At 44.8% G+C, this 21442-nt stretch overlaps 1 protein-coding gene across 1 annotated transcript; it reads right to left on the bottom strand.

Annotated features, from left to right (window-relative positions):
- Nucleotides 1-14315: 14315 nt before the first annotated feature.
- LOC133897467 (uncharacterized) lies at nucleotides 14316-20101 on the bottom strand. The gene is made up of 4 exons (XM_062338200.1): nucleotides 19763-20101; nucleotides 18809-19326; nucleotides 16523-16758; nucleotides 14316-15318 (listed from the first exon to the last, which is right to left on the bottom strand). The coding sequence occupies exons 1-4, from the start codon at nucleotides 19966-19968 to the stop codon at nucleotides 14752-14754; spliced, it is 1527 nt and encodes a 508-aa protein (XP_062194184.1). The 5' UTR covers nucleotides 19969-20101; the 3' UTR covers nucleotides 14316-14751.
- Between the last annotated feature and the right edge of the window lie 1341 nt (nucleotides 20102-21442).

The following is a 21442-nucleotide window of genomic DNA, read 5'->3' on the forward strand; positions in this document are numbered from 1 at the left end:
ATTGACAAGATCGTTGCTTTTGGTTTGATGTTTTGTCGGATTGCATGAGCTTATTTATGTATTGCAATTGCGACCATGAGTAACCAAAGTTGAAAGGAAAATGGAGTTGGCATGTTTCTGGTTCGGTGGCAGGAAAATTGCATACACCGGATGTTCCGGTGTGTGGATTTTGTCCACACCGAATGGTCTGGTGTTCTAAAGTGGCTAACATCGGAGCATTTCAGTTCTGAAGCAAAACTGGAAGTGTGCACCAGATGGTCCAACGATGGACCTGTCTGAACGCCAGACTAATTCTTGCAAAGAAGAAATTTTTGGAGTAAAATGGAACATTGAACATCGAATGGTCCGGCGATGGGCTACTGTGCACACCAGACTATTTTCCAGGAGAAGTGCAAGTTTCAAGAAAATGAAGATGAACACACCGGATGGTCCGGTGATGGAAGGATTGAACATCAAAGGCTTCATCGGAGGTTTTGTTCCTGAGAGGTCACAAACGGCGAGTCTGCTAAAGTTGTACTTACTGGATGGTCTAGTGTTGAGAAGTGTGAAAACCGAAGTATTCACCAAAGGGTTTTCTAGGAGGTTTCCAGCGGAGGAAGAAATGCATACACCATTCAGAGCTTGTACACACTGGAATATACGGTGTTCAAAATTTTTGTGGAATGTTCTTTGAACTGAGAATTTTGATTTTGAACTAACTGGAGATGGAGTTGGGAAACATGTCTGCTTGTCTAATGTTGTGCATGTGATGGATGCAACTTGGCGGTCAACGGCGGGATGATCGAGGCCGAGCAGGGTGCTTGGTGCCAAACGATCAAAGAGGCCAGACGGAGTCAAGGGTGATCCTAACTGTGCACATGGTGGTCAAGCAAAGCATGGAAGAGTGGAAGAATATGGAATGTTGACAAAGTCAAGTGAAGGGGATGCTGTAACACCCTAATTTTCAAATTTTGCAAACCTCTAAAAACTTGCTCAGATTTAAATTGAGTTTAAATAATTGGAATAGGCTAAGATCTATTTTATAAAATTAAAAAGCCAAATTGTCATAGGTTATATTTGTCTAACATGCATTCATGCTGTTTTTAGGCATCTAGGTTTTCCTTGTTTTATTTGGATTTGATTTTGTGACTTTTGATTTGAATTTGATTGCTTGATTGAATTTCAAAAGGATTTGGATAAAGAAAGGAAAAAGATAAAAGCAAAACTCTAACCCGGTGTCACACCCAATTTTAACGGACCAAACCAGATGCGGCTTATGTGTGTCCAGGATGTTTAACACACATAAGGACGTCACAGGTGAAGTAAGAAAAGCAATATTTTTATAGAATAAATGTTAAACTTATACAAAAATTGATATATATTGTCTTCTATGAAGATATCTGCAGCGGAACAGAAGCACTGGTGCCCAACAACACCACAGGCAACTGATTGGGAGACACGCGTCTAGGACGTCACAGCCTCATCTTGATAGCCTTCAACATCTTCACTCACTAAGCAGCACCACACATGTCGCATGGCATAGGAAAAATAGCATGAGTAAGCATATGACGCGCTCAACAAGTGTGGGAAAGATAATGATATGAAGGCTTATATCAAGAATAGGCTAACACATGGTATATTTGCGTAAATGCGAGTAATGAAAAGATATTTGGACTCAAAAAGCATTAAACAATTATTAAGTGAATGTAACCCATACAGTGCAACATCCAGCGTACAAGGCTTCCCACCTTGCACACCATAACCGTCTAGTACTCCCTGTACTATAACAAGAACCATAACCAAACCTATAACCACAACCCATTAATCATGTGAGGATCTAAGTCTCCCATAACCGCGAGCACGACTGTTATAATAATTTTACACTTTGTAGAGGTTATCTAACTTTTAGCCATGAGTCGTGATTTCAATGTTGCCATGTTCATGACACACTTAACACACGCCAGTGGTGCGTCGCCAGGAGAATCACTTCGAAGCATGGTCCATCAATTAGGTCCTGATACTCCAACGAATGCCAGCTAGGTGTCTAATTGATATGCTAAGCCTTACCCATATCAGCCTCGTGTTTGGTACAGTATTTCTTGTGTTGTCGCTCCACAAACCAGTCTTTATATGTGTCACTTGGGCAAAAACTATCCAACAGGAAAATAACCAACAAAACCTAACATCTCTACTTGAAACATATCCACAAGCCCACCACATAAACCACCATTATCAAACCAACAGGGAAATAACCAACAAATTTCTTGGAACGTATCCACAAGCCCACCACATGAACCTCCATTATCAATCCAACTCCTTGCCCAACTCCTAGGGTTCCATGTTACTAAAACAAGTTCATCATCTCCGTTGCATATATCCACTAAACATGTATATGACACTTCCCAACATCCCAAAAACATGGCTAAGCAAATGTACCCAAGAGACTCATATCAACTACCACTTAGGCTTCAAACAATGTAAAGGAAGAACTAGGTAAACCCTAACATAGGTGACTATCCATCAAGTTGGCAGACATTGTATGCAATTTTGTAAAACAAAACATTTAAAACATAGGTTTAAGATGATCAAGGACACTTGCCTTTTACCCAATGCTGCTCAGTGTTGACGAACCTTGGTCTTGAAGTCCCTCGAACTGCTCTGGAACGTTATCGACTAATCACGAGAACAGATGCAGCAATGAAGACACTCGCATTCCCAGAGATTGGCTATAAAATTTGAGAAACCATTTGAATAGAGACGTTCATATATCCTGAGAACACAACGCTACGGCATGGGTTTTGATAGATCATCCCCTGAGAGGAAGAATGATCAGTGGAGATGAGATGGGTGACGGTTGCAACTTGTTGTGGTTGGCAATCGCGTTCCGATCGTGTCGCTGCACAAACAGGGATGGGCTCCTAGGTCACATACAAAACTCGATGGGACATGCTGTGACGTGGTTGGTGCATCCATACGGCTTTTGGATTGACAGTGAACGCAAATGCAAATCCGGTGTGTGTGCAGAACGCGTCTAGAAACCGGACAGCAGGCATGTCCACCTTGATCCTCGTGGTTTGGCTGCTCTATTGGCCGACCTGGTCGGTGAGGGTGTGGGTAACATCATGGGTCATGCACTAGTGAAAGGGCATGGCGATTTGACTTCTGGTCGGCCGGGAACGTCAATGCCAATTGGCAATGGCGCGGCTGTCCGCGACGGCGACGACCGTGGCGATGTAGATCGGGCTTTGGCTGGAGTTAGGGCTTGGCTAAGGACTTAGTATGATAGTAAAACAATAGTAAGGGAGGAGAAGAAGGGGTCCTCACCATGCTTCGATGGTCAAGGAAGGAGGATTCATGTAGACGACGACGTAGCGCATCACAAGCGGCGGCGGCGGCGACTCTGGTAAATGACGGCGCACAGGCAGGGCAGCAGCGGCGTCTAGAGCTTGGGATGTGGAATAGGGGTAGGAGAGGGTGTGCAACTCCTATTTATAGGACTAGGGGCGGCTGCTTAAGGTGGAGTCCAAGCCAGACACGAATTGGATTCGAGTTCAAGTCAGTTAGGATTTCCTTTTTTGTAGCTCTCTATTACGAGGATGATATCGCCACAGTCCAGACTCCAACTTGGACGTTTTTGTACTCTAAATTGTATTACTTGAAAAGATCTACAACTTTCGAATTCATTGGAACTTCTGAAAAGGCCATATTGATTTTCAAAAATACATCACAAGATAAACTATTTGAAATCAGACTTATCTACGCAGCACTGATTTCGAGGGCCATAACTCCTAGCTCTATTGTCCAAAAGGGGAGTTTCATAGGTTCAAATCGAATCTCTCGATGGGACCTACAACTTTTGTATTGTCAAGATTTGCATTTGAGGCCGTTTTGAACTCCGAAACTTCATGTGAAGATGAGGCTGTCCAAGACTCCACGAAAATTTGCAGATTTCGTGGATCCTTTGTGTTGGGCCTTCTAGAAGACTTGGCTAAGAGTTTGGACTTGAGCAATATTGAGCCTAAAGACACTTTAGGTATATTTAGGGTTTAGAAAAGAGACTTTCGCAGAGAAATTTGAATAGAGTTTGAATTTGAATTGAGCTTGGAGTGAATTTAAGAGAAACAAAAAATGAGGTTGAACGAAAATAGGAGCAGATAAGGAATTTGAATTTGGATTTGAGTAGAATTTTAGAAATAAGGATTTGGATAAGATTTTAATTGAACTACAAAAGGATCAGGTATGATCAAGGATTGAATAGATGATGAATTCAAGGATTTTGAATTCCAACCATTAAGATCCTTAACTAGTTTATTACAAAGTTTCGTAAAAACCTTTTTAAAATCTTTTTCACTCAAAACACCAAAGAGAAAGAGAAAGAAAAAGAAAAATAACTCTAATGCATTTACCTAGCTCCTAACAAAACTCAGTATGCAATGCACACAAAATAATAACCTATTTTGATTGATTGATTAAGAAAATAGGTTTTAAACCTGTGCTACTGGTGAAGCTATTTAATAATCTTAGAAAATTTTAAAAAGTTGTAAATTATGAAAATCAGGGTGTTACACCCGAGCTTTCCTCCTCTCCTCTCTCTCTCTCTCTCTCTCTCTCTCTCTCTCTCTCTCTCTCTCCCCAAACCTGAGCTGGTTCATTTCCCCTCGGCAACCTTCCGCTCACCTGCCTGGGCCTGCGCACGCGCTCCTGGCCCAGCTTGAAGTTTGCCTCGGCCTACCTCCGCGCCAGCCCACACACAAAACACGCTCGGCCGCTTTCCGCCTTTGTTCATGCCCTATGCCTTCGTCTCCGAGTCGGAGTGCGCCACCACCATGTCCAAGTCCGAGATGAATCCACCATCGCTGCCAAGGAATCCCAGTCCGCCCCGATGCCTTCCTAGCCGTCTATATAACACCAGGTCCCCCTCCCGTTCTCATCTCGTCCCAAAGTTGCCGAAACTTGAGCCCTAGTCACCAAGACCAAGCCCCACCGCCGCCATTGCAGCCGCCTCTAGCCTAGCTCACCAACGCGCCACACCATTGCCACCTAGCATTGCCTGAGCCTCCCAGCAGGAATGCCTACTCTCGCCGAAGCTTAAACCGTCGATGTCTTTGCCGTTTGACCGCCGGAGCCACTGCCCCCGAGGAGGTCCGAGCGCCTCCGCTATCGCCGTCATCGCTGACCACCCTCCAGTGTTGCACCTCCTTTTGGTAATCGCAAAATTGGGTTCCACATGAGCTTCTTGTCATGTTTCGTCGCTCACCATCACCGCTGGCGAGCCGAAGCACCATCCGACATGTTTCCCAGTCGTGTACCGCTGTCTTCCCCCTCGGCGTCGCCACTCTCTCTCTCTCCCCAGCTACTTGATCCTCTCTGCACCGTCCAATCTATAGCCAACCACCCAGATTAGAACCTTGCATACCCCTTCAGCACCCAATAGGATGTTGACACGTGTCCCTCAATTAACCCAGTCAGTAGCCCTAGCCACGTCAGCCCCGCCATGTCAACACTACGTCAGCCGTAATTACAAATAGGTCCCTCTATTTTTACAAAAAGGTCCCTAAACTTTCTGTTATTTCAAATTAAGTCCTTTTCTTTTTCAGTTTTAAGCCTAATCTTGTTTTTAGCGTATCTTTGTCGTCCTAGCTCCGTTTTAAGAGATTTTTGCATCGTTGGATTTTTTTTCAAAGCTCTATCATTTTAGATAGATTTTGTCTTGTTGTTATTTTGTTTGTGCCTTGTTCTTAGTGTATTTTTTTGTGTGCTTTGCCAATAATTATGCGGTTAGACGTCAACGCCCCGGATCAGTTTGAGGAATGTCAAGACCAAGAGCTAGAGTACACTAAGCAGCAGGAAGGAGAAGGCAAGTGCCTTTGATCATCTTGAACCTATGTTTTTTTAAATATTTTGTTTTACAAATTGCATGCAATGTCTATTAATCTGACAGGTAGTCACCTATGTTATGGTGCCCTAGTTTTTCCTTTACATCCCTTGAAGCCTAGATGGCAGTTGTTATGAGTCTTTTGGGTAGAATTGCTTAGCCATACTATCAGGATGTTAGGAAGTGTCTTTTACAGGATTAGTGGACATATGCAATGGTGTTGATGAACTTGTTTTAGTAACATGGAACGCTAGGACTTGGGAAAGGAATAGGTTTGATAATGGTGGTTCATATGGTGGGCTTATGGATACTTTCCAAGCAAAAGATGTTAGGTTTTGTTGGTTATTTTCACTGTTGGATAGTCTTTGCCCAAGTGTCACATATAAAGGCCAGTTCATGGAGCGACAACCCAAGAAATACTGTAACAAACACGATGTCGATATGGGTAAGGCTTAGCATATCGATTAGACACCTGGCTGGCATTCGTTGGAGTACCAGGACCTAATTGATGGACCATGCTTTGTAGTGATCTCCTAGCGGCACACCATTGAAGTGTATTAAGTTTCTTGCAAAGATGGCAACATGGATATCACGACTCGTGGCTAAAAGTTGGATAACCTCTGCATAGTATAAAATCTATTATAACAGTCGTGCCGCGGTTATGGATGACTTGGATGCTCACGTGATTAGTTGGAGATGGTTATGGTCATAGTTTTGGTTCTAGTACATGGAGTACTAGATGGTTATAGTTTACATGATGGTTAGTCTCGGATGGAGTAATAGATATTATCAGTTGAAGATTCGTTTGTCAAATATACCCAAGACCGCCTTCAGTACTCGATATGGATTATATGAGTATACAGTTATGTCTTTTGGATTAACCAATGCACCAGCTTATTTCATGAATCTCATGAATAAGGTGTTTATGGTTAAGTATAGATGCTCACACATTTGTGTCAAAACATGGCTTTCGCATATGAATTTACTTAACCTTTGGCCATTCCTTGCTAAATATTCGAATGCATAATCCTTGGAGTCGGGTTATTTATATGTACCAATCATGGATTAAGTCTTGCGACTACCTTCGTACTCACGCAGCTCTTTCAGGTTATGTAGGTGAGGAGGAGCTAGTGTTTGGCTACTTCACGCCTGCCGATGTAGGTGGCGGGCATGAGTAGTGCAAACTACTCGAATGGCGAGATTTTGGGGTGGTGCCTCAGGGCAATGGCTCCACCCACCTTTTGTTGTTTATAGCTTTACTTTCCGCTGTGTAGTTTCTCTTTTGGGATAGGAGATGGATCTGTTCTTTAACCTCCTAGCTCTCTTTTGTTGTAATTGGTAATTCTCTGAAGACTTGTAATATAATTTTAATTACTCGCTCTTTATTAAGCTTTGTTGTGATGATATGTTGGAAAGGCGTGTGTTCCAATCTTAAACACAAAACACATGCCGGGACTACCGGGATTGCATTCTAATTAATCATTGTAGTCATGATTATATCAATGATCAACTTAATGATTAATTAGAATTCAATTTGGACGGTTCCTCACATGACGCATGCACACACCCAGCTGCAACAAGCCCATAGCCGCCTGAGCTAAAGCTTCTCCAGAGCAGAGAGTGAGAGTTGGGTGTGGGCATGGCAAAGGACATCGCTGTGTTCATCGCCATGCTGCTCTTCCTCTACATCACGGTGGCCACTGTCATCGGGTACAAGCACCAGATGGACGCGTCGGGGCAGCCCCGACGTAGTGTGTAGCGGCGTCGGCATCCTCTGCTTCGAACGCTCCAGGCGATGCTCTGGACGGCTTCGCATGCTCCAACGCTGCTCCAGACAGCTTCACAGACTTCAGCGTCACTGGCTCTGGCTCTAGACGGCCTCTGGCTCTGGCAGGCTCCGATGTCACGGGCTCTGGCTCCGGCGTTGCGGGCTCTGTCTCCGGCGTTGCGGGCTCTGTCTCCAGCATCGAGAGCTTTGTCGGCTCCATCTGGGTCCGACCTTGTGGGCTTCAACTCTGGCCAATCTCCGCGCACCACTCCGGAGGCCGCGCGACCGCACGACGCTCATCGGCCAAAGCCCCTCCAGGATCCGCTGCCCGGAGCCCATCCGCGCACCACTCTGGAGGCTGTGACCAAGCGACCCTCATCGGCCAGAGCTCCTCCAATCTCCTCTGCCCTGGGCCCCTCTGGCTCACAGGCACTCCGAAGGCCCCCTTTGGAGGCCCCTTTGTCTACTCTCACCGGAGGCTCATCCGGCCCACTACCACTCTGGAGGCCCACTCCGCCAACTGTGGTGTCAGAGGCCTCTCCGTCCACAGCTGCTCCGGAGGCCCCTTTGGATCATAGCCGCTCCGGAGGGCCCCTCCGTCCACTGCCGCTCCAAAGGCCCCTCTGGCTCACTGACGCAACGAAGGCCCCTTTGGGTCACCTCCATACTCGGACCACCCCTCTGCATGCAAGAGGCCGTGGCTGACCTCTGCGCACGACATCCGCGGCAACCTTCACATCGGAGGCTGCTCACCCAGAGGCCAGGCCATTCTCACCGTCCTCGTTGCGGTGGCCGCTCTGGTCCTCGTACATAATCTGGTGCAGTCGGCAATGCGTGTGAGCCACGCACATCGAGATGGCAGCACGAGCAATTTCTTGTCCTGACGGCTTCTCTACAGGATGTGCCGGAGGAGGTGCTTCACCATGTCCAACCCCTTGAGGTCCTCAATAGCGTCAAGCATCTCAATAGCCATCACGCACACCAGCACCACCACGCGGACGTCGTGCGCCCACACATCCGATGCCACAGCGATGCACTTGAGGTCCATGTGCACTGTGAACACCTCCAATAGGATGCCTAGACAGTCCCTACCAATCAGCTCAATGATCATCTACGCCTCCTCCACTCACTCGTAGGACGAGCTCCGCGCTGAAGGCCATGCTCCAGTCCTCCTCTTCGCCGAAGATTGTTCTTCGGCCATGGGTCGTGCTCTGCGACCACCTCGCCGGAGGCCATGCTCCACGCCCACCTCGCCGGAGGACAAGCTCCATGACCACCTCCACGTTGGAGCTGTTCACAGCGGAGGTCGTGCACCTTGGAGGCTCCACGTCAGGGGTCGCCGCCACCTTCGATGTGTTCATAACCTTGGGACGGAGCCCCCTCGAACTCACAATCTAACACTACATTAACGCACACCCTGCAACTTGCAAGAATCATGAGCCATCTTGGCAATCCACTGCCCATGGAGGCATGGAATCCGCTACGCAAGCAACCTTCGGTCTACTTCCACGCACCAGGATGACATCGGTGGGCTGTGGGTGTTCATCATTGGCGTGGGGCTCGCAGTATGGTACCTCATGGATTTGTTCGTTGTCAACATCAGCAACATCTCCACCATGCTCACCGGCGAAAACCATGCCACCAACCTCCATCACGCCGTAGAGGGAGGCCCCCTCTGCGCTTCAAGCTACAGCCGAGGCCCGTGGAACCGAGACCCTCCGCACCAAGAGCACAAGCCCCTTGGGTTGCTCCTCAGCGACCATGGAGCCCAGCCTCCGTGGCTCCAGACCATGCCTCCGGCCTCTATAGGTACCCACACAGTCTTTTTTATTGTTGTGCAAAAAACTAGAATGAGCTCTCAGTGAGTACTTACGTCAGCTAGATGAGAACTCATCAATGCTCCAGTCACATATTTGGCTCTCGGCGAATATTTACATAGATCGTACTCGTTGTTTACATTCTACTACAAATTAGCTATTTGCTGATAACAGTAAAGTACAAAACTTAAGTTATACCTTTACTCAAATAGTGCCTAGCAATTAAAAACCTCCGCGTGTGGAGATGTGAGAAATCTTTACACGCGGAGATTTCTTGAAAACCCCCGCACGCAGAGATATCTTGAAAACCTCCGCATGCAAAGATGTTTTGAAAAACCTCCGCACGTGGAGATATCTTGAAAACCTCCGCACGCGGAGATGCCTATGTACCTATGGGCATAACCCCGGTGACGGAGATGCCTACGCACCTGCGGGCATAGCCCTAGTGACGGAGATGCCTATGCACCTGCAGGCATAGCCTCGGTGGCGGAAGCTGTCCAAATCAGCTTATTGATTAATCTAAAAATTACTTCATTTCATACATCATACATACATATACACATACATTCATGCATCATACATACATACATACATACATACTTACTTACTTACTTACTTACATGTACACATACATACATACATACATACATACATACATGTGGTATAACCTCCTTAGAAGCTTCCCTACGTTGGCTAAAACCATGACAATAGCGCAAATATAATGCGCCCTCCGCTCCCTCACGGCCGAAAAATGTTAGGGGGTCGGGGAGTCATGGAGCCAAAAGGCTTGGCCAATCCTGCACAAGTTGCAGAATTTCACTAGCTCCAAAAGGCTTGATCGATCCGGCATAAGTTGCAGAATTTCTCTAACTCTGTGAAAACACATTATTTTCAAAGAATTACAGGATCGGTGCAAGAATCAATATCCACCGTCTCCAGATACCGACGTGGGGGGGGGGCTCTAGACGGCCCTACCTCCGATGAGCCCCATCACGCTTACCGTTGAAGGGGTAGCGTACTGCCTCCAACAACCTTGCTGTCGACTATGTCTCTGGCTACCGACGCGGGGGGCTTCGGACGGCACCGCCTCCGATGAGTCCCGCCACGCTTACCGCTAAGGGGGTAGCATACTGCCACTCAAAGCCTTGCCATCGACTCTGTCTCTAGATACCAACACGGGGGGCTCCAGACGGCTCTGCCTCTGATGAGGCCCGTCACGCTTACCGCTGAGGGGTGCGTATTGCACCCCTCAGCCTCACCATCGACTTCGTCTCCAGCTACTGACGCGAGGGGCTCCGAACGACCATGCCTCCGATGAGTCCCGCTACGCTTACCGTTGAGGGGGTAGCATACTGCCTCCCTTAGCCTCGCCATTGACTCCGTCTCCTGCTACCGACGCGGGGGGCTCCGGACGGCCATGCCTCCGATGAGTCCTGCCACGCGTACCGCTAAGGGGGTAGCGTACTTCCCTCCTCAGCCTTGCCATTGACTCCGTCTTCGGCTACAGACGCGGGGGGGGGGGGGGGGGGGCTCCGGACGGCTCTGCCTCCGATGAGTCCCGCCACCCTTACCGTTAAGGGGGTAGGGTACTACCTCCCTCAGCCTCGCCATTGACTGCGTCTCTGGCTACCGATGGGGGGGGGGCTCTGGACAGCTCTGCCTTCGATGAGTTCCACCGCGCTTACCACTGAGGGGGTAGCATACTGCCCCTCTCAGCATTAGCATCGACTCTGTCTCCAGCTACCAATGTGGGGTGCTCCGGAAGGCTCTGCCTCCGATGAGTCACGCCGTGCTTACCGTTGACAGGGTAGCGTACTGCCCCCCTCAGCCTTGCCATCGACTCTGTCTCTGGCTACCAATGTGGGGTGCTCCAGACGGCTCTGCCTCCGACGAGTCCCACCACGCTTACCACTGAGGGGGTAGCGTACTGCCTCCCTTAGCCTCGCCATCCACTCCGTCTCTAGCTACCAACGCGTGGACCTCCAGACGGCCCTGCCTCCGATGAGCCTCACCGCGCTTACCGCTAAGGGGTTAGCATACTGCCCCCCTCAGCCTCACCATTGACTCTGTCTCTGGCTACTAACACAGGGGGCTCCGGACAGCTCTGCCTTTGTCAAGTCTCATCGCGCCCGCTACCGAGGGGGTAGCGTACTTCCCTATTCAGCCTCACCATCGGCCTCATCTTCGGTACCACCACGAGGGGCTCCGGACGGCTCCTCCTCTGTCGAGCCCCGTCACGTCCACCGCTGAGGGGATAGCGGACTGCATCCGTCTGCCTCGCCGTCATCCTCTCCTCTGGCCCTCGCAGCCCTGTGACAGCCACGCCTCCATCGAGTCCCACCGTAGTGGCACTCCGAGTGATGCAGCTCCTTCGGGCCACGCTACCATTGCCCCTGGTGTGCAACCCCGAAGAGCTTTGCGACACTTCACTCCTTGACCTAGACGTCCACATCAGAGCGGTAGGGAGCGATCCGGGATAGCCTGGCTTCAAAAGGGTTGGAGCTAGTTTTATATACATCCGTCCATCCCTCAGGACCTCGGAACTAGCGGATGAGGGGGTGCTGCTGGGGGAATACCCCAGCCTGGAGATATTTAGACGATGCACTGTGGTATTACTATAGCTATCATAGTATCTCAGCCACCACGTCATATGTAAAGGGTGAAATACCCAAAATACCACTCTATAGATATTATTGTAACATAATATCTTAGGGGTAAACTGGTAATTTTCTCTACCCCTTCTCTATATAAATAAGCCCTCAAAGAGCAGGAGAAGGGGATCCCAGAGGTTTTCCCCATTACACTGGCTTTATTTCTCTCTGGCTCTCTCCTTTTGACTCATTGTTCATCTCTAAGTTTGAGCCTCCTCTTATTAGCGAGGTGAGCATGCTGTTGGGGCATATTTTCGTGCCCCAACGAGTCCACACTAGGCTAAGGTTTGTTTAGGGGTGTAGTTAGAGAGTTTTTAAAGCTTCGAAATACCCAATTCACCTCCCTCACTCTGGGGTCACCTCAGTCCTACAACCAGGACATGTGTCAGGGACGACCTCCTCCGTGACGGTGGACATAGAAGAAGTTGGGAACACTGATGTCAAGCTAGTGACAGTGACACCATCACTCCCCTCCGTAGCCACGGGCTTCTGGAATGACCCATACTAAATGACCAATTGGCAACAACCATGGTACATATTTCGGCTATGCAATTCCCCAAAGGCTTCAATAGCATCATACTTTGACTTGGATAGAAGCCGATAGTGACCTCGAGGATGCGATTTGGGGGCGTCCAGCTCTGAGATCCGCCAGTAGGCAATCCATCGAACAACTAGTAGGCGTTCTCCCCATAGGAGTTGCCCTTGCCCGAATCCGACCACAGGATGCAACAACAACAACTACTGACCTTCCACATCATCTCCTTGTTTGAATCCCGCGGATGGAACGGCTTTGATTACCAATTGTTAACCACCTCGATCACACCACCTCCATTAGCAAGCATTGATAGTAGAATTTGACACAAAATGAGAGAGATGGAATTAGGGATAGGAACCCAAGCAAGGGGAATCGAGAATAGAAGTACAGCCAAGTTCTAGGAAGGAAGATCAGATATACATGGAAGGATATTTGGGGAAGAAAGCAAAGAGGCAGAGGTAGAAGAAGCCAGTTATCGGTTTCTTAATATTCAATCCGAAAATGCTTATTAGCACGCGCGCGCGATTTACCGCTGCCCCCCCCCCCCCCAACAGGCCCCACTTTCATTTTTTGATTTTTTTCCAAAATCATTTCCTCAAAATGTTTTTGAGTAAACTTTTCTTATTAACTTTTTCGAATGACTTATTCAGAAATTTTTTCAAAAAATAGAAAGATGTGAGAGGGGAAAATTTTCAAAAACAGAAAGTGGAGGGGGGCTATCTGAAAAGTTGTTGGTTCCCTCCCTAACGCGCGCGCATGAATTAGAAAAGTCTAAAATTCTTTTTCACACGCGTGCGCGGTTGCCTTGCTCACGCTGCCCCCCCCCCCCCCCCTAACAGACCCACTTTCCATTTTTGGAATTTTTTTTTCGAAATCTTTTTCTCAAAACTTTTCTTACCAAACTTTTCTTGTTAATTTTTTCTCAAAACTTTTCTCGTTAACTTTTGTTTAAAAAACTTGTTCAGATAACTTATTCAAAAAACTTTTTCAAAAATGGAAAGACACGGGACGAAAAATTGCCAGTTGGGCTCCTGGCGCGCACGCATTTTAGAAGGGCCCTCCTCAATGTTGTTACTCCTTTCTTATACTTCGCATTCAACCCGAATTCGCCAAAGCCCATGGCCCATGTGACAGGCAGCCCACTGAGTCCTAACATTTCCCCCTCCTTCAATTTTGGCTTGCTCTCAAGCCAATGCAGAGAATTGAAAAAATATTTCCGCCTCCTTAATTTTGGCTTGATATACACATACATGTGCTGATGTACATCAAATTTTTTTCTCACAATCTTTGTACACAATTTGTATATAAAGGACAGCACAATAAGATGCAGAAATTTGCCATTACAATTGACTGAACCTCTCTACAACATGTCTTTGTAAAGAAAAGATGCAGCGTCAAAGCACAAAAGGAGAAAACTTGCAGCAGCCTAGAAGCCGAGCAAAGTTCTAAAAGTTGCTGCAGTGCAGCTACTCTGGAAGCCAAGCAAAGTGCAACCACCACATGCATGTACTGCTAAATGTCATATTGATAATTTTGGCATAATTACAGAACTCGATAAACTTTAACTATCCAGAGCAAAAATTTCGGTTCAATGCAAGAGAAATTTCAAAAGGTAGACCTGAAGTCCAATTTTAACTACATTAATTCCTGATTCAGTAGGTTGTTCAAGTTGATCAGCTGCTCAATGAAGTCATGAAAAGCTTCCATACGGAGTTAAGATGTACTACATAATAAATAATTCAGAAACTAGAACTAAACATTCAGTCAGAAACTGGAGTCATGTACATCCTCCGCCCTCGCTTTCCCAATTCTCATCCACCTAAGATCATCAGAGAAGCCACTCTCTGGATGTGTAGCTGGGAAATTCCTCCGTATTTTTAACCTAACCCCTGGTGCTAAAATAATGGAGAGATGAAACAAAATGTGAAACGAAACAAAATGTGAAACAACTGCACTGCACGACTGTGGAGCATCCATGGCCTCTGAGCCGAATATGTAAGTAGATAGTACAAAGACCGACTTACTACAATAGTTTGATTACACTCCAGTTTGTCACCAGTCCGCGACTCTAGACTGCCTAAGTTCTTAGTCTCTTGGTCCACTCGTCTAGTATGGCCAGACAAACCTTAGGCAGAAAAGCTACCAGGCAAAGTCGACCAAGTCACCTTCACTGAGATTAACGCAAAATCAGTCTTTATTTCTTGAGTATCATGCCCATGGGTTTTCGCCTTGAAGGAACAACAATGTTGGTCGGAACTGGATGACAGTGTGCCTACCTTGAACTTCAAATCTATCAAAGAATGCTTCACTACAGCAACCACAGACCTCTGTAAGCCACGTGACTCAGTGATGGTGCCATCAAAGAGCCGGATTTCCTCATTCAACCCACTGGTTAAACAACCGAGAGACAAATTGAAACTGCTTTGCACTTCCGATATGAGAACCTCTACAGTCGCCTCAACTGCATTGTTAAGACGTGATAAAGTTATGTCAACTGCGCCACAGTCGCCAGGGATGTGAAATGTGAATGGCCGATTCCATGTGCCTGCAGGGCCTATGATTGACGCACCATCGATCAGCTGTAGGTCATCTTTTTCTTGTTCACCTGTCTTGATCCTCATGTCATATTCGATTAGAGTAAAGTCCATCATGTCTATCCCTCGCTTAGGGCCAGCCATGTTGATGAGAGAACCCTACAAAATTATTATATTTAGTAGTTCTTCATATAAAGTAGGAAATATCTAAAGCTAAATACTTCCCTTATGATGTTTCACTTGTAACAACATTTACTTCAAGGAATATTTTACAACTGATAACCAAGATCTTTGTCACGTATCAAACAAAATGGTTACAAAGTGCATAATGGTGACAGAGAGGGAAAATTGGCCCCAGTTATTCATTTGATTTTGTTTCAAATCCCAAATATTTACATAAGCCTGTGTGAAATGAAAAGAGAAAAGAAAATGACTTTTGTAGTGATGGGATCATTAATGATATGCGTCTTCATATGCCTATAAACAAAAGGAAATCAATTTTATGTAGTGTACTAAGTAGCCACCAAGAATCCAAAACTATTCAGTTTGATTTTGTTTGGAATTCGTGTTACTCCCTTAGTTTCATAATTTAAATCTGTTCTCATAGTAAATCATCATTTCATAATATAGTAGTGGCTTGTACAATCCAAAGTATTATACTATTATTCTGCTACTTTTGGACAGATTAATCACACGGAAGCTCTTTTTTTTTGCAGCTAAGACAAAATATTATATGGGAGCTATAACACAATAAATATCTGTGGAACAACAACAATAAACTAATCCTATTTCTAGTTATTAACGAAATCAAGAGTGAAAACTGAGCTTTATGTCTACTAAATAATTCAAGAGCACAAATAATACAACATTCACAATCTATCCCAACTTTAATGATGTAAAAGAGAGTAGTAGTTGTAGTATGCCATCGAGAGAATGTAGTGATCCAATCTCGTATGTTCTATGCATGTGATAAGTTTAGCCTTATGTTGTGAAATGAATAATGTAATTTAAAATAAGGAATAAGTCTACTTAACCCCCATCAAGTATCGAGGTTCGTCTACTTAACACACTTAAGTACAAAATCTGGTATTTGACCCCTGAAATATTCCATACCATCTAAATATACCATCTAAATGATTCTCTAGGGCGGTTTTGCCCACGTGGCAGCGTCCACCTAACGAGCCACATGGGTGAAACAGCCTCCAAAACTGCCCCAAGGTGCGATTTAGATGGTAGTGGATACTTTTAAGTGGCAAACACCTGGTTTTATAATTAAGGGGGTTAAGCGGACAAACCTCGATACTAGGGGGTGTTAGGGTAGACTTATTCCTTGAAATAATTGCAGATAAGTATGGATGTGCACCTGCTCCACAATGATGGGATCATCCCTGCTAATATTGACGACATAATTAAGCAATGGATCCAGATCATCCCGCATTGCTATGTATCCATACAACTCTACTAAGCCACCATCCACAGGAGTTTTAGCCAACTCTAATGAGAAAAGTTGTAGCATGCGACGAGGATCATGTTTCATGCAAGTTCCATTGCGAATGATGCAATTTGTGGGATCTGATAACATCATTGCCTCCAACCGAGCTTCATAAAAAGTAAAGTTATATTGTAAATTTGTAGCTGGAAATTAATGCAGTAAACAAATACATGCCATTCGAAAAGTAAAAATGCTGTTTAGGATTACATGGCCCTATTGGAATTTTTCCTTTTCATCTACTAAGTAGAAACTATATATGTTCTTTTTACTAGGAATTTTTCTCCCTCGAAAAGTTCTTCTTTAGGAACACCAAAAGAAAGCATTGCCTTGAAAAGCTTATTGGTTGCTTCCAAGGAAAACATTGAGCACGGGGCTAATGAGGATTAAAGGGGATATCGACACAAATTGTATGGCCTCTTTTGTCCCAAAGCATACAACACTTGTCATCTATTTAAATGAGATTGGTGTGCTAGAAGGAGTTGACTGGGATAATTTCCAGTCCATTGGCGCTACAACTCAATACCCTCTAGTATCACTGCAGAAGAGTGAGGGAGGAGAGCAACCTCCATCCTTCTAAAGTTCTAATGGGATAAGACTCCTTGTATCACCTACAAGCATATGGCAATAGGATTATTCCACTTAAGAGATTCCAGTGAATGGGATAAGACTAATGGGTCTCCTGTAAACTCACCTTTGTATGACAAGGCAGGTAGGTCCAGAAGGTCAAGGAAAAAGCAACCTCATGAGGTGCCAGGGAAAAACAAGATGTCCAAACAAGGAGTCACAATACACTGCAGCTATTGCAATGAACCGAACCACAACAAGAAGGGATATAAGTTCAGAAAAGCTGGTATTAAGCCTACAAAGCCAAGGAAGAGAAAAGCTACAGAGATGCTTGAAGACCAACAGGGTGAGGAGGGACCAATAATAACTGAAGAGCAGGCTACCTCTACAGCAAACCAGGTATACTCTTTCCTTTACCAGCCTTCTAGACTATAGAACTTCACTTCTAAATGCTATTTTTTTCCCTTGTCACAGCTAAGGCTTCCTGTGTGCGCATTCATCACTCAAAACTACAAGCAATCAATTACTCAGAACAGCAACAAAGCACCTCTTCCATATCCCACTTTCATATCCAACATGAGGTCAGAAGCAATTGAGGTTCCACACACAACAGCAAGCAGGAAGGATAGACAAGCATTGAGGGTTAAGGTGGTGGGTTCAAAGAAGAAGACAACAACTACCAAGAAGAATTGATATCAATCAATGAGGCATGTCTCTTTTTGTGCAGGAAATACTTTTGTGCAGCAGCAAAAAAATCACTTATAATTTTGCTAGCTAGGACGTGGTACATATTTTGGGAAGTGGTATACATTTTGGAAAGTGGCAACCCAAACCTCATGCAAAACAGGGGTATTGGAAGGTTTGGTTGGCCCCTTTCATACCTAGTAGTCCTTTAGGTTATGTATATTATAGTATGTGAACTGCCTGAGGACTTATGTTATTGCTAGTATGTGGCTGCCTGCGGACTTGAAAACCTTTGTATTATTGGCGGCTTGTGGCTGCACGTATGGAGACTTTAAACCTAATTGTAACTACAGCAGTGTGACTGCCCATATTTAGAATGTTATTTGCACTTATGTCTGTCATTTTCCTGTGTATTCTGCCGTTCAAATACACGCTCAAAGGCTGTGTCACTGTGTTGCTGCACGGTTTGATATGGAAGCAAATTTCAGGGAGAAAGCATTACTTTATTCAGCCTCACATGGGCAATTGGGCATTTATGTAATTACATAGCATGGAATAAGGTCATAGTCCATGTCATCAAAACTCTACATGCCACCTCAGCCTCTCCTGTCAGGTAACAGCGCAAATTGCTATTTGTGCAAACGGTGCCAGGTTGAAGGGTCTGCGAAAGTGAAGTGCAGGTTTTGGGGTGCAAGTGCTACTCTCGTCCAAGTTTAAGGACTTCCAGTGCAATTCTCTCATAACTGAGAGTGCTGGCAGTGCCATAGGGCTCCATAAAAATAATATCTAGGATCACAATCAAATATGTACAGCTGTAGGATATGGAAAGAGATACGCTATGTTTAAGGAAACAGATCATATCTCTAATAATAACAAATAAAAATAGGAAAAGAGATATTGATCACTTACTCTCATTACGGTCTGCAATACAATACTCTTTTTTCCACCATAAATCCATACCCCTGTATATAGAACCATCACGGTGTCTGCTTTTTGCAAGTATATCATTCACAGTATATCCTTCGTCATCACTGACTTCTTCGTCCTCACTGACAACGATTTCTGCCGTATGATCCTTGGTTGCGCTCCTTCGATCTTCCTCACAACCAGTGAGGTTCACATTTTGGCCCCATGTATTACGTTTGCCATCTATAACCTCTGAGGTTGTCCTACAAGCATCTTTATCACTTCTCCTCAAATCTTCATCTATAACCTCCGAGATTGTGCCCCGCGTTTCAATGTTTTTCATTTTTTTTGAATTGTCCGTCTTAATGTTTTTCATGCCTTGGGCGATCGCAGAATGCTCGTTGCCCTGGGAAATAATAATAACCTTACCAGAAGAGATGGGCAGTCGCCTGTATGGTTTACCAGACTCATCGCCTTGTACTCGACTGATGGTGGCCATGTTCCGAGATCCATGAGGAAATCTATCACCAAAGCGCACAAAAAGCCAATCTCAGCATCCGACATAAATAAGATGGTATCACCAGTAAGGATTGAAATCGTAATGTAACATTATCTAAGCCTGAAACTGATTTCTATTTTTTTTTTCCGTCTCTTTTTTCTCTGTTTTGGAGTCATATGGGATTAACTAAATGATTTTCCCCCATTTGCCTTCAAAAGCCAACATAACTAGGGTAAATCAAAACCCAAAGTTGGTCACAATCCAGATCCAAAAACTATAGCAACCAACTAAAGGCGCAAACTTTAGCATCAGAACAAGAAAACATATTTTCCCCCATTTGCTTTCAAAAATCAACATGAGAAGGGTAAATAAAAACCAAAAGTTGGTCATAATCCACATCCAAAACTATAGCAACCAAGTAAAGGCGCAAACTTTAGCAACAGAAAAAGAAAACACACCGGAAAACACGACGGACAGGTGGATTGGGAGCCGCCGTGAGTGGGAAAACTCGTCGCGCAAGCGCTGGTGACCACCAGCGAGGCGGAGCAGATGCCATGAAAGGGAGGAGAGATCGCGAAGGAGATGAGAGGCGGTGCATTGGGGCAGGAGAGGTGGCGACTTTAGGGCGTCGGAGGAGACGTAGAATAGAGCGGAGGATTTGCATCTGAGCGCGCGACGGCGGTGGCGGCTGGGTAGGGGAATAGTAGCTGAATAGTGCTGGATTGGGGCGGTGGGTGGTTGACTGGTTGCGCCCTGCAGGCTTGCCCTCACGTCTCACGGTGCACGGGGAAATGCAGAAAATAATGCTATTTTCCTGTGGTGTTTAGTAAATAGCACCCCAAAGCTGTGTATTTAAGGGAGCTGCTAGTGTTCCCACGTTTGATGGATCGGAGTTCCAAGAAATAACGTCGGTAACATTGAAATCGACTGTTTACAATATCAAAAGACATATATTAAAATAGCACATCATATGTATCTGATTTAGAAAAAAAATTTCATCGCAACGTTATGGCTTATTTAATATAATATTTTCATGTAAAATATATGTGGTGTAGAATTGGGTGTAACATAAAAAATAACTATGACAATAAATTTTCATAACGTCTGAAACATTAAATTTGAACATCTGAAACATTATAAATACGAAAATATATGATTAACTCAAATAGATAATTTTTTCGGATTTGAATCTATAAGGAAGAGATTCCAGAATGCAGCATACGAAAATAACTATGACAAAAAAAATATAACATTTAAAATATTAAATTTGAACGTCTGAAATATTAGAGATGTGAAAATATAGGAATTAACTCAAATGGATAATTTTTTCGGTCCGAATCTGTACGCAAGAGATTTCGAGATGTAATATACGAAAATAACTATGACAACAAATTTTCATAACATTTGAAATATTAAATTTGAACGTCTAAAACATTAAAATTATGAAAATATAAAAATTAACTCAAATAGATAATTTTTCTGCCCAAGTGTAAGCGGGTCCAGTCAAAATGTCCGATGTGTCCAAGGGCCGTACCACAACATTTCCGATTCACGAAACAACACCGAAATTACAGCGCTCCTCATTTCCCCCCTCTTCTATTTTTTTTTCCAGAGTTTTCCCCAAAAGCAAATGACCGACTTACCCTTTACTGTTTCTCAGACTCATTAATATGCAATCTGCTGGATCTGTTTAGGCTTACTTAAATGGAACTCGTATTTGTCCATTTATCTATTTCTGATGTCTCTTTTTTCATCTGCGTGTGTTTTGTTTAGATGGGGCAATTTGTGATGTCTTTGTTTAAAATGCACAGAAGGGGCCCAAAAGGAGGCCGGTGTGCCTTGCAGGAACAATTTGGTCATTAAAAGGCATAGAGAAAAATAGAAGAGTGGGAAAAGGAGGTGGGGTGCTTTTTTGAATCCATATTTGGTGCTTACAGTGCTATCTCATGAATACACCACTTTAGGATGCTATATCCATAACAGCAACAAGAAAGAGTGTTGTTTTCTGAATTACCCCCACGACACACTGGTCTTTGTTACTTTTTATTTTATTACTAAATAATTGCTCGTATGTTGCAACGGGAATCAAAAAAATTTACGAGATAATATAATTTAATATGTATAGCTAATGCAAAATA

Source organism: Phragmites australis, chromosome 17, assembly GCF_958298935.1.
Source record: "Phragmites australis chromosome 17, lpPhrAust1.1, whole genome shotgun sequence".
In the NCBI taxonomy this organism is placed as follows: domain Eukaryota; kingdom Viridiplantae; phylum Streptophyta; class Magnoliopsida; order Poales; family Poaceae; genus Phragmites; species Phragmites australis.

Coding starts and splice junctions, on each gene's coding strand:
- LOC133897467 (XM_062338200.1), bottom strand. CDS start 19,968: ATGCAAATCCTCCGCTCTATTCTACGTCTCCTCCGACGCCCTAAAGTC. Junction 16,759..18,808: donor TATTGCAGACCGTAATGAGA/GTAAGTGATCAA, acceptor CTTTTTATGAAG/CTCGGTTGGAGGCAATGATG. Junction 15,319..16,522: donor ATCCCATCATTGTGGAGCAG/GTGCACATCCAT, acceptor ATAATTTTGTAG/GGTTCTCTCATCAACATGGC.